Source organism: Vulpes vulpes, chromosome 1 (genome assembly GCF_048418805.1).
Source record: "Vulpes vulpes isolate BD-2025 chromosome 1, VulVul3, whole genome shotgun sequence".
Taxonomy (NCBI): Eukaryota; Metazoa; Chordata; class Mammalia; order Carnivora; family Canidae; genus Vulpes; species Vulpes vulpes.
In genome coordinates, this window is record NC_132780.1 from 66,311,022 (window position 1) to 66,326,729 (window position 15,708).

The following is a 15,708-nucleotide window of genomic DNA, read 5'->3' on the forward strand; positions in this document are numbered from 1 at the left end:
GTCAGGAATTTGCACCAGTGTTTTCCTAAAATAGACCCAATGAGTGATAAAACATTCCAACCACAAGAAATAAAGGACTGGATTTACTATTATTTAGTAAAAATTCTCATAAAATTATAGTAAATCTTGAACTCAAACCACATGATTTTTAACAACTAAAAGATTTACTAACATTCACTTTCTTGAAGCTAAATTTTCAATAGGAAACATTCCAGCAGTTCCTCTGATAAGGAATCAACTGTAGAGAATGAGGACTTGAAGACTATGTATTAAAAAAAGATTGATGGCTAAATTTTGAGGAATACACTTTAAAGATGTCATTTTTAATCATAAAAATTATTCAATTAAAAACTAATCAACCATTGGGGCGCCTGGGCAGCTCAGTGGGCTGAGCATCCGATTCTTGGTTTTAGCTCAGATTATGATCTCAGGATCATGAGATCAAGCCCTGCATCAGCTCTGCACTCCGCACAGAGTCTGCTGGAGATTCTCTCTCTCTGCCCCTCCCCCGACCACCAGCTCACTCAACAAAAAAAAAAAAAAAAAAAACAAAACAAAAATCAAGCTTTGAATCAACAGAATTGAACAACTTAACTCATTTTAAGTAGCTAATTTTCTAAACACAAACAACATATCACCCCATAAACTAAAAGTTGATAAATAGGACAAATCATAGCCTAAGTTTCAAACTCTCCTTTTCTTTGATATTTTTCATGTATAAGCAATATACTCATACAAGTTCTGCCTATTGTTTATGCTAAATAGAGCATTACTATGTAATACTATACTCAAGAGTTTATACTCATTACACAGCCATCACTGCCTGACAGATTAGTACCTTAAACCCACTTCAATGCCATCCAAAATGGGCTTGAGTCCACTCTAAAGTAAACATCATTAACTAACAAATGGTTAACAGTCCTTAATACATACACTTAGTATTAATCATACAATAAAGAAAGACTTGAAGTCACTACCACAGAATATAAATGGTTAGTCAATGTGCAGAAAGACATCTATCTTAATGATAAAATACATTCAGGTTATTGGATGTGGGGAAGAGACAGTGTGTGACAACTGTCAGGGTCCGAGGAAGTGAGGAAGCTGGTGGGCTCTAGAAATATGCCCAGGCTGCCCCCAAGCTGTCCTTCCAGAGTGCTCCCAGAGTTGAAAAGCAAGGAGTATTACTTATAATACCAAAAACCTGTGAACCACCTACAAGTACAAAAAAGAGGTCAGTGAAATAAATTTTGAAAAAACTATGAGAGACTACATAATCATTTAAATCGCTTTATACTTTTATGAAAATATATACGTGTGAATATATATATATGCATTTATGGGATATAGTAGAATGGAAAAACATTATGTGCAAAGCCTATGGGTATATTTTAAAACTCTACATAAACATATGAAGTATATGTGTAGTATATATTTGTGTATCAAAAACAAACTATGGTTCTCTTTGAGCTCATGTGGTAACAGGTGACGACTCCTCTCTTTCTGACAAATCTGCATATGTTCTGACTTTCTAAAATGAACGTCTGTTACTTCAGCAACAGAAGAACACTGAGGACACTGTGGTGCACTCACCACCACGGCAAGGGGGCCCAAGCTGAGCGCCGACACACGGCTGCCCCATGAAAAGAATGACCCACGTGAAATGGGCAGGACTACACCAACACCTCCCCCCGAGGGGAAAGGTCAGTTTCCTCTGCTGTCTCTTTCCTGCTATAATCAAAATGCAGTGATTTCCCTTATTCCCTCAGCTCTGAGGTCAGAAGCCGAAAGACCCTCAGACAGGTCAATACAACTTGATGGGCCTGGGTCACCTCATGGTGCACCTGAGCCTTACTGCCCTCACTGGTTCTGCCAAGCTCTGCGGAGCATTCAGTGTATTTAGGGTCTGGAAGAAAACACTGCAGCCTGAAGGTCCAAACAACCAGAAAGGAGAGGTCAGACAAAAATAAAACACTGACAGCAAGGGTCTGCTCAGAAACAACACTGTACAGTTCATTGCTTATGTGGGATTAGCAAACCCATGAGACAGGATGGCCGGCCATAATCTCCACTGAGCCGAGACCCTCCACCTTCTACACACAGAAGAGACAGAGGATACGGAAATTAACTTCGTAACAGATGTTCATCCTTTCCACAGTTTGGTGATTTAATGAGGTCTGCTACATTAAAAACAGTCAGCTTATTAAAGCAAAAAGAAATAGAAATATTACCAGAATTACTTACATGTCATCCCCTTGGAAAGGCCTATCATCCTTATCAGACGCCTGCCTCACTGCCTCTTTTTCTCTCTTCTTTTTCTCCTTCTTTTCTTTCTTGGAGAGAGTTCTCTTGAAGTTCTGGATAACACCTTCTTTCTCCTGCTTTTCGGGTCCATTGCTCTGAGCCTTCTGATAAAAGTACCATCATCATTATGGTGGCTGTTACACAGAATCACAGGAAGCTCTATAGGCCTAGCTAACTTCATTTCACGTGACTGCTACACCCAGCTACTGGCACAGGGAAGGCCCCAGGGGATGGGAATGTCCTTTACCTTGACTGGGCTGACAGTTACAGGCATGTATTTAGCAAAACATAATAGATTATACATTCAAGATCTGTGCACTTCATCATGTGTGTAGTTTATCTCACTCAGTTCAAAACTAATACGTAAGTAAGCAAACAGAAAACCAACCCCAGTAAAAAAAACCTGGGGCAAGAATCACGAAATCCGATTTTCAATAAATAAAAATGCAAGTAATTTATATATAGTTACTTTTTAAAAAGGAGCCTAATCAAACATGGAAATAACTGGTGTGCCTGGGTGGCTGAATCAGTTAAGCAGGGGACTCTTGATTTCGGTTCAGGTCAAGGTCTTGGGGTCATGGGCCTGAGCCCTGTATCGGGCTCCACACTCAGTGCAGAGTCTGTTTGTCCTTCTCTTTCTCCCTCTGCCCCTCTCTCTACTCTCTAATAAATAATATCTAAAAAAAAAAAAAAAAGGGGGAAGTAACTGTTTAAATCATTATCTACTTTATAGACGTTTCTCTAGCTTCAAAGGAAATGGTAGGTATAGCTATAAGAAATAAGCTTTTTTGAAACAAAATTGTAAGTACTGTCTGTGCAAAACTTCTTTTCCACATTTTGTTTATCTGCTTGGTTATTCTTAATTTACAACATGGCCTACTAGCAGATAACACAGAGACAATTTCTGGTATGTATAACTAATAAGTTGGTAAAAAAAAAAATCAAGAAAAATATGAAAGAATGGTTACTGTATTGGGAAATAAACTGCCTTCTGTTTTATCTAAGTTAGGATTTCCATTTTCATTGCTGGCCACGTCAGCATTATCCTGATCCTACTAAGAGCTCTAATCCATGTGAATGAGGGTCTCTATCCCACAGCTAGGCACATCAGCTGAAATCACGGTGCAGAAATAAAACATGGGCCAAAAAAAAAGAGATGTCCATTTTTACTTTCTATGTATTTGCTACAAATGCTAAGCCACTAGAAGCACAGTTAACAAGGCCAAGAATACCCTCTGTGTGTCTAACACTCTTCCACATGGAGCACTAACATCACACAAGCAAAGTGAAGATGTTCTGTTTCCACGAGTGAACAATGGCACTCTTTCCCAGTTGGTTAGGGAAAATAATTAAATACAAGATTTTTTTCAAAATATTCTTGACTTCTGCATTTGCTCTCACTTGTCAATACTGAATTCTAGTGTAGGATGCCATTTGATTTAACACAGAAATTATATTTTCAAGTCTTATCTGTGTTCCATAGTGTCCCACAAAAGAAGAGCAGCACATGAATTCCAGATGCCCTGGCACCTGAGGAAGTTTCAAGATCACTGCATTATGTCAGCCCAGAAAGTCTGCTCATCTCTAACCTTACACACAGAGTACAGGAAAGGTTTTAATTTTTTTTTTAATTTTTTTTTTTTTTTTTTTTTTTTTTTATTTATGATAGTCACAGAGAGAGAGAGGCAGAGACACAGGCAGAGGGAGAAGCAGGCTCCATGCACCGGGAGCCTGATGTGGGATTCGATCCTGGGTCTCCAGGATCGCGCCCTGGGCTAAAGGCAGGCGCCAAACCGTTGCGCCACCCAGGGATCCCACAGGAAAGGTTTTAAATGTGCCTTATGAAGTTGTGTCCAAAAATTCACAATAAATAGGCTATTAAAGATTTTCCTTTGTGATTCTTATTAAAACATATTTTGACTTCCTAATTTGGTATAAACAAAAACAAACAAAAAAAACCTGGTGCTGACTACTTGATCATTAAATCTCTTCATAACCAAAGTTACTGTGACGCCTGGGTGGCTCTGTGGTTGAGCGTCTGCCTTCGGCTGAGGGCATAATCCCAGAGTCCCAGGACAGAGTCCCACATCAGGCTTCCCCCAGGAAGCCTGCTTCTCCCTCTGCCTATGTCTCTGCCTCTCCCTCTCTGTGACTCTCATGAATAAACAAAATCTTAAAAAAAAAAATGTTACTAACTTTGCAAAGGTAGAGAGCAATATTAGGATCATTCAGTGAAACAGGATGAAACAGAAAGAAATAGAACTTTTTATATTTTTTTTCTGGGAGGAAGGTAAAAAAAGTCATTTAGGAAAAGAGGCAAAAAGGCAAGTTCCGTGAACTCCTAGCACATCAACATCAGTCTCATGTTCATCCTCGTGGGCCCCGGGACCCCCACCATGAAACGAGGAGGGATCCTACCTTAGGAGCAAGGGCATCGTTCTCATTCTTAAGAACAAATCTGCCCTCTCGATCATCTTTATTCCAATTCAACTGCACAACTAGAGGTTTCTCATCTATATCCAATCTTCTTTCTTCTTCAAATCATGAAACGAAAAGAAATTAAGTCATGGTTATTTAATGGCACTAATACAACACTCCCATATACGTTTAATTTTATAGACATAAAATATTACCACAAGGACTTACTAACAGGCTGAAATGTAACTCAAAATGTTAAGTGAGAATTTTAATTATTTACTATCTTGTTGCTTCTACAATATATACTACCACATACCCAGTTCCAAACACTGACCAGGGATAATGTCCTTAAAACATTTAGAATCCAAACAGGAGAACAGGAGAAATATACACAAACTAGAGAAAAATATATATAGGTCTTTGCTATAAGCCTAATTCTGTAAATCAAATTATCTCATATAGGTAACTGGAAAATAAGAGAACAGCATTCACACAGGAGACCTGTTGACCTGTGTCTGTGTATGTGACAGCTGTACCCTTCTTCGTGTCTCTGAGCATCTAATCCCTGTCTCTCAAACTCACCAGGCCCAGCCCTCACAGTGCCTTCCACCATGAAACTACCACCAACCCATCTCTTCATTAGAATAAAGTGCTAGGTTTGGAGTATTCCTTCCCTGCCAGCTAGATATCTAACACACCTCAAAGCATACTGATCAAGACCCTGCAGTCTACGGAGGGGGCTCCCCAAGGGCTAGGCTCACCCTGACCATCTATTAGAAGCCTATAGTCAGGGATCCCTGGGTGGTGCAGCGGTTTGGCGCCTGCCTTTGGCCCAGGGCGCGATCCTGGCGACCCGGGATCGAATCCCACATCGGGCTCCCGGTGCATGGAGCCTGCTTCTCCCTCTGCCTATGTCTCTGCCTCTCTCTCTCTCTCTGTGACTATCATAAAAAAAAAAAAAAAAAAAAAAAAGAAGCCTATAGTCAGCAAAGATTATCCATGTAACTGTATATAGGATGTGCTACAATGGGGGGAGCACACACAGGAGGCAGAGACCAGCGGTAAAGGAAATAGGAGTTAACAGGATAAATTTAAAAGATAAACAAAAGATAAACTTACACAGGCTTTCAGTAAATACTCTATATAAACAGTAATGTTAATTTTAAGTATATAGGAATAACAAATTCTAATTTATTATTTTATGAACTGAAAATATGAGAAATGAAAATTAGAGCAATAAGTTAAGGACTGAATGAAGAAATCTGAAATTCCTGCTACAAACCAAAATTACCAAGTTCTTGTTGTTGCAAAATTTGTACTAGATTGAAATCCGTTATAGTATATTTTTTAGAGAACTAATTTTAAGAACAACAAAGTCTAAATTATGAAAGTAAAATAAAAACAAGGGTGAGGTAGCTATTCTAAAGCATGTGAGCCTAACTATTAAAATATAAATACAGTCAAGGTCCTACACAACTTTATAAATTTAAGATATCTTTCTGCCTTAGTGGTTCATATAAACATACATATACATACATACATATATATATATATATATATATATATATATATTTTTTTTTTTTAAACAGCAGACTCCTTTTTATTTTCCCAATTGATTTCACACAAAGGATCCTAGTATACAGAAAGGACAAGAGTGGAGTTTCCCTGGTGGTGGAAATGTGGGTTGGGGCCTGAGATTCAGCCCACCGGAGCAAAGCTCTACAAGCACGTGCTGAGGTCCCTGAACACTCACTGAGAAGCACTTTAAATTTTCAGGGAAACAAGTTACCTGTGGCAGAAGCCGCAGGAACTGCTAGCTCCAGGAAGCCCCTAGTCCACACCAGACTGCACCACCCCTTCTGCCTGTATCACATCAGTGTCAACCTGAGATTTCCATGGTGCTGTACAAAACAAGCAGCACCGCCCCTAAATTCACAGATAGGAAGTGAGGGCCCCATCTCTAATCTAGGAGCTGGGCAGGGCCCAAGAGGCACACAAACCCATCAGGGATGAAAATGTTAGTTTTCCTTTCCTTTTATGTATACTATTTTGCCAAACATCTATCATGTTGTTAGTGCATAAACACTTACTAACTTGTCTGAATCGAACTACTCAGTAACATGAACTGTTAAGTATGTCCTCTGGCCCAGAGGGGACACTCTGAGGGCTTCATGACCCTTGTCCATGTGTCCTTGTACATGGAGGATGGCCCTTGTGGAAGCCACTCTGCTAAGCACAGACAGAGCCGGACAGTCCTAGCCATTCAGTTCAGGGTTGTGAGCAAGCCCTCCTCCCTTTTCTCTGCACACCTTTATTGTATTTTCACCTCCTTACAAGTAATACGTTTTACTTTTTAATTTAAGGAAATTAAAAGAAAACTTTTCTTTTAAAAATATCAGAATCATTCCACTTTCAGATCTCAAATTCCAATCTTCATTTGGTGGTTTTCAAACGATCGAAAAGTGAAAACGCAAAAAGGTGTGAAGAGCATTTTATTCTTGATAACCTGGTTATACTGATTTTGAGGTAAAGGAAAAACTCAACTTCAGAAAAACTATCCAGAGTGTATCCTCTGTTGTCAAATCTAGTTTTTGTATTATCGATGTAGTGGGATACCCTCATGACGTTAGCAGTAATAACGAGTGTGGCCCACCTCATATTCTAGCAGGGAAAATGATGTGTGGTCATATACAGATTCCAAACAGTACAAAACTGTTCACCCAATTTCAACTGTACACGGAAAGCTGTAATTCTGAAGTCAAGACAAAAAAAAAAAACTTATGTTCAAAAAGGATTTGGGGATGGAATTGAACAGGTACTAAAATTTGGTTTGGGCTGTTAATATAATCCTTTATTTGCTTCATTAATTGAGATTTGTATTTTTTTATAGGTGACTTGGTATATCCAAAGCACTCATGAAAAAAATCTTAGAAATGTCTACATTTCTAGTCAGTCCAACTTAGAATTGCTATTTGACATAGATCCACAGGATATTTTCAGAAATTTCAAACATTAAAAACAAGTAAAAATTACTAACTACATAAGACAGTTTCTTCCCCTAATTATTCCCAAAGAATAATAAAAACATACCGTCTCACATTAAAAAATACGCGTTTTTTTAAGACTGATGACATAATATTTAACTGGGTTAAAGTTAATTGTAACATCACAATCTACACATAAAAGTTATGTGAACTATTCTTCCCAAAGCAAGTGGCATACCATATGCCTCAGCAGTGTGTACACGACACCTAGGTCTGTTGGCTAATTTTAACGAAGAAATGTCACCACCTTATTGCTGAAGAAACCAGACTGTGTAAAACTGACATTATTCATTCTAACTTCCCACAGCGTGTGTGCTGGGATCTCACAAGAACACTTCCCAGACCCGCAAATGCTCTGCCCGCCTGCCATGTGCCCCCCAGCCCCTCCAAAAAGAGAAGGATCCTCGGGAGAGCAGTGCTATCACTGCACTGCCCTCGGGACAAACGGGCATTTTGGGAGCTATCTACACAAGCGGGGACGCACGGACCTCCACTGACGTGCACTTCGTAGAGGGAGTACTTGGGGGACGACAGCATCCGCATGTCAGGCCGGAATTTCTCTGCCAGCGTCTCGATCACATCTTGAGTGGTGGCAGTACTAGAGACCCGAATACATTTTGTTGCAAAGTTTCCAGCAGCTTTATCTTGAAAATAAAATCTCATCACTCCATGAAACTCCAAATCCTAAAAGAAAACAAAAAGATAGATTTTTGGAAAAATAACATTCTAAAAAGATTCACTTATTACAACAATAATAAATGAAAAAGAGCTATCCATCACTTTAAAAAAATGTTTCATTACCATAAACATCTGAGATGGAAACTGAGAGACATGGCTTTTGAGTCCTCAAATTTAATTATGTGACTGGGGACAAATTATTTATAGCTTTTGCCTTACTCATCTCACATCCAAGACAATGGCTGTAGAGTAGCTGATGTTAGTAACAGCTAATTTTAATGAGTCTCCAGCAAGTACCAGGCACACCTTGACATGCTAAATTTTACTATGTACTCATAATGGCCCAGTTAAGTAGATTTATTACTAAATCCTATTTTCAAGATTTGGTCATTAAATCACAAAGTTTAAGTACGTTGCTCGGGTAGTTATGTGGCAAATCCAGAGTTAAAACCCAGACCCACTGGTCCCCAAAGTCCACACCTACAGGTCCCTGAGGTCCTACCCAGCCCTGAGATCATAAAACCTCAATGAAGAGACTACTCTAGAACCACAGGGCCAGCATTAGCCCAGATCTATCATGAATGTGAGTAAATGGAAACTCTTAACTTTTGCAGAATGGTAGCTGATTTTAATATGAACTACTTGCCCAAAATCAATGAACACAACTTAGACTTTTCTCACAGCCTTACTTCTACAGAAAAATACAATGGTCTTACAAGCAAAGACAGACTGAAGCCCATGCAACTATGGGACGCTCTTTCCTGTTATTTCCTTGTGTCCCTGTTTCGTTATCAGAATGCAGTCAGTAGGGTGAAAGTTGCATGAGCTTCCAGGCCTTCTGCTACAACCATAACTCAGCGGTCCATATTCCACAAGATGAACAACTGCATCAGAGAGAACCTGGTTCTTGTTTGGTGGGTTACACCTTCCCTTGGGGTGTCAGGGGGAAAGGTCGAGAGCTCCTTTGTACCCTCTTACTTCCCAGAACACAAAAAAGCACAGCTCTCGAGATTCCCAGGAGCATTTCTAACTACTTGGCCACCCTCACTGCCCCTAGCACTACCAAAGGCCACTGGCTCATTGGTTCTCCCCTCTTCTCACCCTCCATGCTAGCACATCAAATCTATTCCATCTTCAATATACACCTAGAATCCATCCAAATTTGTGTTAAAAGTGAGAAAATGTCAGTCCTTAGCTTTACTCCAGATGAGGGCTTTTTCTATGGGCTCAAAGGCCATCACAGGTAAGCTTTTCTCTACTTCTTCCCAATCTATTTGCTTAGTCTTTGCTAACAATTATAACCTAATAATTATAATAGTTATGGGATATTAGAATTTGGGTAACTGCATAAGCTATATAAAATTAAGATAGAAAATGAGACGACATTTCTAGCCCCAAAGCTTTACTGTGTTTGCTCAAAGCTTCTACGACCACTAGGCAGTCTGTCCTACCCATTTCCCATTGCCCCACGGAAAATACAGAGTACGTGAGGATGTGTATTAAAAAATACCATCAAGGGCAGCCCCGGTGGTGTAGCGGTTTAGCGCCGCCTGCAGCGCAGGGTGTGATCCTGGAGACCTGGGATGGAGTCCCTCATCGGGCTCCCTGCATGGAGCCTGCTTCTCCCTCTGCCTGTGTCTCTGCCCCCCTCTCTCTCTCTCTCTCTCTCATGAATAAATAAATAAAATATTTTTTAAAAAATACCATCGAGCCACAGATCTTGGGTTGAAGTAGGACCATTGATTATGGGGGTGAGTGAAAAAAGCTTTGAGTTAGCAGAATGAGAGCATATTAGTAGTCCTGCTCTGCTCTCTCAAAACTATATAAGCTGTCTCTTGTTCAGCCTAGGTCAAGCAGCAAACAAAGTTAAACAACATCCTTTTTAAACGTTTATCTCCAGTATTAGTCTGGCAACCCCCAAAGCTCCATAAAGTAACAATGCACATGAAAGATGCTCCTCAGCTGTAAATGTGCATGTAAGCACTAGTGAATATTAATAATAGCTACTAGGCACCACTTACTTTCCTTTCCCCTACAGGGCTTCCCCAGCACTGCTCTGGCGGGCCCGTGCCCTCTCCAGGCCCTTCTATGCTCCCACCTCAGGGGGTGCTCTCTCTATCCACCACCTCCTCAGGCTACGGTAGGAAACAGGAACTACTCTATATGTTTAGTTACATACATTTAAGTGTTTATTATGGGAGTCATAGTTTCATCCCAGGCTCTGATACTTTCATCATCACCACGCTCTGAAATCATCTTTAGATTACACCTTACAGTCTCAAATGTTAATTGGCAAAACTACCCTGGCTCCTCCCATGGCTCATGCTTTATGGAAGTTAAACCAAAAAGGCAAATTAACCTCCCACTCGATCATTTTGCTAAGAGTAGTTTCACATCATTTGTGACAAGAATAAAACAGTTAGATGTGCCTATGGATTCCAAAGACACAAACGTACCACTTTCTCTGATGACTGTCCACAAATACCTCCAAATGACCAGAAATCAAAGATCTGGGAGGGAATGCCCAACTTGGCAAGAACACAAAGGAAGTGATCGTGAATGAATGTGGTTAAGGCAAGCATGGGAAGGGGAAGATCCCTCAACCGCCCTCATGAAATTCCCTTACACAGAGATGACTACCGTTTGTAAGAAGAAACTAAATACACAAAATCCCCATTATTAATGTGGTCCTATTACTGATCTCACATAAAATGCCGAGGTAAAAAGAAAAAAAATGAGTAAACCCAAGGGTAGAGATCCAGCAAGCAACAGCTCTTGTGTCTACAGAGAACTAACAATATCGCTGTTGATGTTTTTAAAGAAACAAATCTCTAGGTTCTACACCAAGCCTCAACAAAGTAGACTATTAAAATTACCTTTGATTTCATTTGCACTAGATAACTGTTAATAAATATTAACTTAGTTTGGTTACCTCAATACCACACAGAATACCTGAGTGTACCTATTACTAGAATAATACCTTAATAAACTAGCATTGTGTTTATTCAGCCAAATATAAGTTTTGGCCTGCGTGACTAAGTCCACAGAATATTTTTTTTTTTAAGATTTTATTTATTTATTCATGAGAGACACTGAGAGAGGGGCAGAGACATAGGCAGAGGGAGAAGCAGGCTCCCTACTGGGAGCCCAATGCAGGACTTGATCCCAGAACCCCAGGATCAGGACCTGAGGCAAAGGCAGAGAGGCTCAACCACTGAGCCACCCAGGTGCCCCAATCCACAGAATTTTATCAGACCTGAGAAGATTGATAAGATCAAGTTGTGAACCTAAAAATTCTGTGCGTGATGACCCTACAAACAATATTAACAGCCAACATGTATTAAAGGCTACTATGTTCCAGATACTAAAAGTTCAGCATTTAATTCCTCAAACACGAAATAAGTACTATTATCATTCCTACCTCACAAAGGGTTAAAGAAGGTCCACAGAGTTAGTATTGAGTCTGGTTTAACTACAATCACACAGCCTGCCGAGGAGCAGGACCCAGATGTAGCCAGCATTAGCTGTCCCTTGAAACCTCAAGTGTTAAATCACCATGCTCTGCAGCCCCTTCAAGTCACTTCCTCATCTAGAAAAGTCTGGGATGACTTCCTTCCTTTTCAACAGGTACAAGAGTCGTCCCAGAAGAAAGAGTGAAGATAAAGAATTCTGCACGCAGTGGTGTCAACGACTTGCTGCAGTCACTGCCTAGAGAGTGGTGGCATTTGGATCCGAGTATTACTAAAGCTCACTTTGGCATCGGAGGCCAGGCTCGGACCCTGAGCAGCACCTGCTTCACTCCCGTCTCAGCCTGCGACCTGCCAGCCCGCCCGGCGCACGGGGCAGAGACACCTGGCATTTGCAGCACGGCAGAGGTAAGCTGGCATTTATCCCTGAGGGAGCTCTCTCACACACATGTGAGCTCCAATTTCCTTAATTATAAAATGAAAATAAGCTTGTTTTGAAGAGTAAACTATATAAAGAACTAGCAATCAGAGCTCCCGCTAGACGGCAGCTTTCCTGAGGGAGCCTCTTATTCATTGTTCTAGGCCCTCCCACAGTCTCTGATATAATGCTTCCCACATAAAAATAAAAACAAATTTGAGTCAAAACTTCCAATAACCATATCCAATTCTTTCAGCTGTGGTTTGTCTGTTCTCAACTGATAAGAACTCTGGAACAAAACTTTAAATCTGTAATAAGTGGCCGTGAAGTTCCAATAATAGGGCTAATATGCTGATAGTGTTCGTTGCAGCCAATACAATTATAATTTTACAAAGACCAATGTTTCCGTAAAAAAGTCCTTATACAAATATCCAAGAGATAATAGTATTTAAATGAAAAAACACTGTTGCAATGTCCTCCAGTATGGAAATGAAGTACCTACTTGCTAGCAGCCTATTTTCAGGACCAGGAGCAGGGAAGCCAGCGGCTAACTGCCTGAAACCTCTGTAATCAGCACAGTCCTGCTCCATGTGCCAAGGGCAATAACCTGAGTGAGAGGCACCTGTTTCCTTCTCTTAAGGGTTATGCCTCCTGACAGGAAAACAAGTTTCTTTCTTTCCTAAAGGTATATATTCACCTTTGCATAAACTTCTCCCTGAGAAATATCATCACAAGGATTGTAACGAAATGGAACACTACTTGGGGTGGATTTAATGACAACTCCAAAACAAAATTATGCTAATACTTACCAGAAAGAATGTAATAGACCCAAAACAACAACAACAAAAACCCAAACCACAGAAGGCTGTATTATAAATTACTGAAGAGCCAATGCAAAGAACAAAGGATTAAAGGTGGAAATTCATTTTTAAATATTTTATCAGTATCTTATTAATAAAACTGATAATCAGCCCTCTCCAAACTAGTAAAAACTCACCACTGCAACCTCAAATCTCCTTTTTGCTCACGCTGCTCAGAACCATTTGTTCTAAAGCTAAATAGGTCGACCATACTAATCCATTTTTCTTCTCCTCATGTCCAGCATTTATGTGAAGCCATTCCCTAGCCTGCAGCAAAGCAACACCAACTGTAACAGGTAATCGTCCAACTCCCCATGGCAAAAAGGGCTGTGGACAGAGCACACCACTTTATCACACACATAATTTATTTCTAATGCTCGTGCCTCCAAAAATAGGTGCAAAACATTAAGAAAAAATACAGCTATGCCTCTAAAGACACACACACGTTATTAGTACATAAATCAATCAAATGGACAACAGTCATTTGACTGTTAATAGTTTAGGTAAAAAATGGAAAAAATACTTGAATATGGGTTTTTGGAATCTTACTTGTATAAAGACTGTTTCTTAAACACTAGTACTTCAAGGATACTCTTTAAAATAATATGCATTTCATTATCTAAAACTTTCACAGGAGAAATAATTCCCTGGCAAGCTTAGGTACATAACTGTACAACGTCCTCCTCAGGCTCACACTTAATCTTCCCATGGCACTCATTACCAAGGGGTTCTTTCCCTACCCTTCCCACCTGCTCCCCATTCCTATGGGTGGGGAGCTCCTAAGAAACCCCATGGTTCTTTTTTAAGAAATTATATATTTATTATCAAGTATCATCAACACACAGTGCTATTTAGTTTCAGGTGTATAATTCAAGGATTCGACAATTCCACAGATTTCTCAGTACTCAGCACAAGTGTCCTCTTACTCCCCTTCACTTGTTCACCCACCCACCCCCTTCCCTGCAACCACCAGTTTGTTCTCTGTATTTAAGAGTCTCCTTTTAATTTGCTTGTCTGTTTTATTTTTTTAAAGATTTTAAGTAATCTCTACACCCAATGTGGGGCTCTAACTTAAAACCCTGAGATCAAGGGTTGCATGCTCTACCCACTGAGCCAGCCAGGAGCCCCTATTTTGTTTCTAACAACAATATTATAGTACCTTGTAAATGGCACCTTAAGAGGTTTCTCTAAAATCTAAGTAAATGGGTTTGTTTTATATCGAACTATCTTTCAGTTAACTATAGAGTACAGATTAAGAGTTTCCTCTCTGGGTGCCTGGGTGGCTCAGTCGGTGAAGCAGTGAAGCATCTGCCTTAGGCTCAGGTCATCCTCAGGGTCCTGGATTGAGCCCTGCAGTAGGATCCCCACTTGGGAGGCCAGGTCTGCTTATCACATTTTCTCAAGCAAATAAAATCTAAAAAAAAAGAGAGAGAGAGAGAGAGCTTCCTCTCTTCACTTGTAATCCCATCTCTATCATGAGGTAGCTCAACATTCCAGAACCTGTTTTCTCCTGTGAGAAAGGACTCCCACAGGGCATTGTTACTCTGTGGGTAGGAATGTAAACTGGCATCCCATTATAAGAGAGCAACTACTCCCTGACCCAGCAATCGTCATCCAGGAAAAGACTTTATACCTGCATATGTATATTTGTTTTTTTTTAATTTTTTTTTATTTATTTATGATAGTCACAGAGAGAGAGAGAGAGGCAGAGACACAGGCAGAGGGAGAAGCAGGCTCCATGCCACTGGGAGCCCGACGTGGGATTCGATCCCGGGTCTCCAGGATCACACCCTGGGCCAAAGGCAGGCGCCAAACCACTGCGCCACCCAGAGATCCCTGTATTTGGTTTTTATAAAAAAATTATTCCATCAAATATTTTTTTGTCTGAAAGGTATGATTTTTTTAAACATTTTTTTAAATTTTTATTTATTTATTATAGTCACAGAGAGAGAGAGAGAGAGAGAGAGAGACAGAGACACAGGCAGAGGGAGAAGCAGGCTCCATGCACCGGGAGCCCGACGTGGGATTCGATCCCGGGTCTCCAGGATCGTGCCCTGGGCCAAAGGCAGGCGCTAAACCGCTGCGCCACCCAGGGATCCCCTGAAAGGTATGATTTCTAACACATCACAGTGTACACCTGTTCAGTGCAAGCCAACTACTTTTACTTCTAACATCTTGATGCTAGTTCTCTAGTTAAGACAAAGTTTATTGAAATGGGGGAAAAGTCATCTTTCAGGTGAAAAGCAAGTTTTCTGGACTAAAACACACACACACAGCCCACAGAGAGAACATAAACACATATCCCCTTTTACAAACTCTTAACAAATCCCAGCCGGTACAAACACCTTTGAACATTAGAAATAAAACAGTTCTCCTCCAGAAAACACAACCTACTGTGAAAACCAATAAGCCAACATATTGTTTTAAGTACCTCAGTTATAACTGCCAACAGTGTCTACTAAACAACTATCTGCTCACAGTGGCTAAACATTTGTGAGCTCTCTGTCTACTTTCACAGC

The 15,708-nt window shown here is 40.3% G+C and overlaps 1 protein-coding gene across 47 annotated transcripts in view; it reads right to left on the reverse strand.

Moving 5' to 3' along the window:
• AFDN (afadin, adherens junction formation factor) overlaps positions 1-15,708 on the reverse strand; it is a 138,523-nt gene that overhangs the window by 92,193 nt on the left and 30,622 nt on the right. For 25 of the 47 annotated variants that reach the window (XM_072766178.1, XM_072765999.1, XM_072765967.1 and 22 more), the window contains exons 2-4: positions 8,255-8,450; positions 4,723-4,838; positions 2,245-2,408 (exon numbers count right to left, since the gene is read on the reverse strand). In XM_072766178.1, coding sequence (XP_072622279.1) covers positions 2,245-2,408; positions 4,723-4,838; positions 8,255-8,450 — 476 coding nt within the window. The remainder of the gene's footprint in view (positions 1-2,244; positions 2,409-4,722; positions 4,839-8,254; positions 8,451-15,708) is intronic. The other 22 variants (XM_072765966.1, XM_072766044.1, XM_072766024.1 and 19 more) reach the window with 3 other exon arrangements.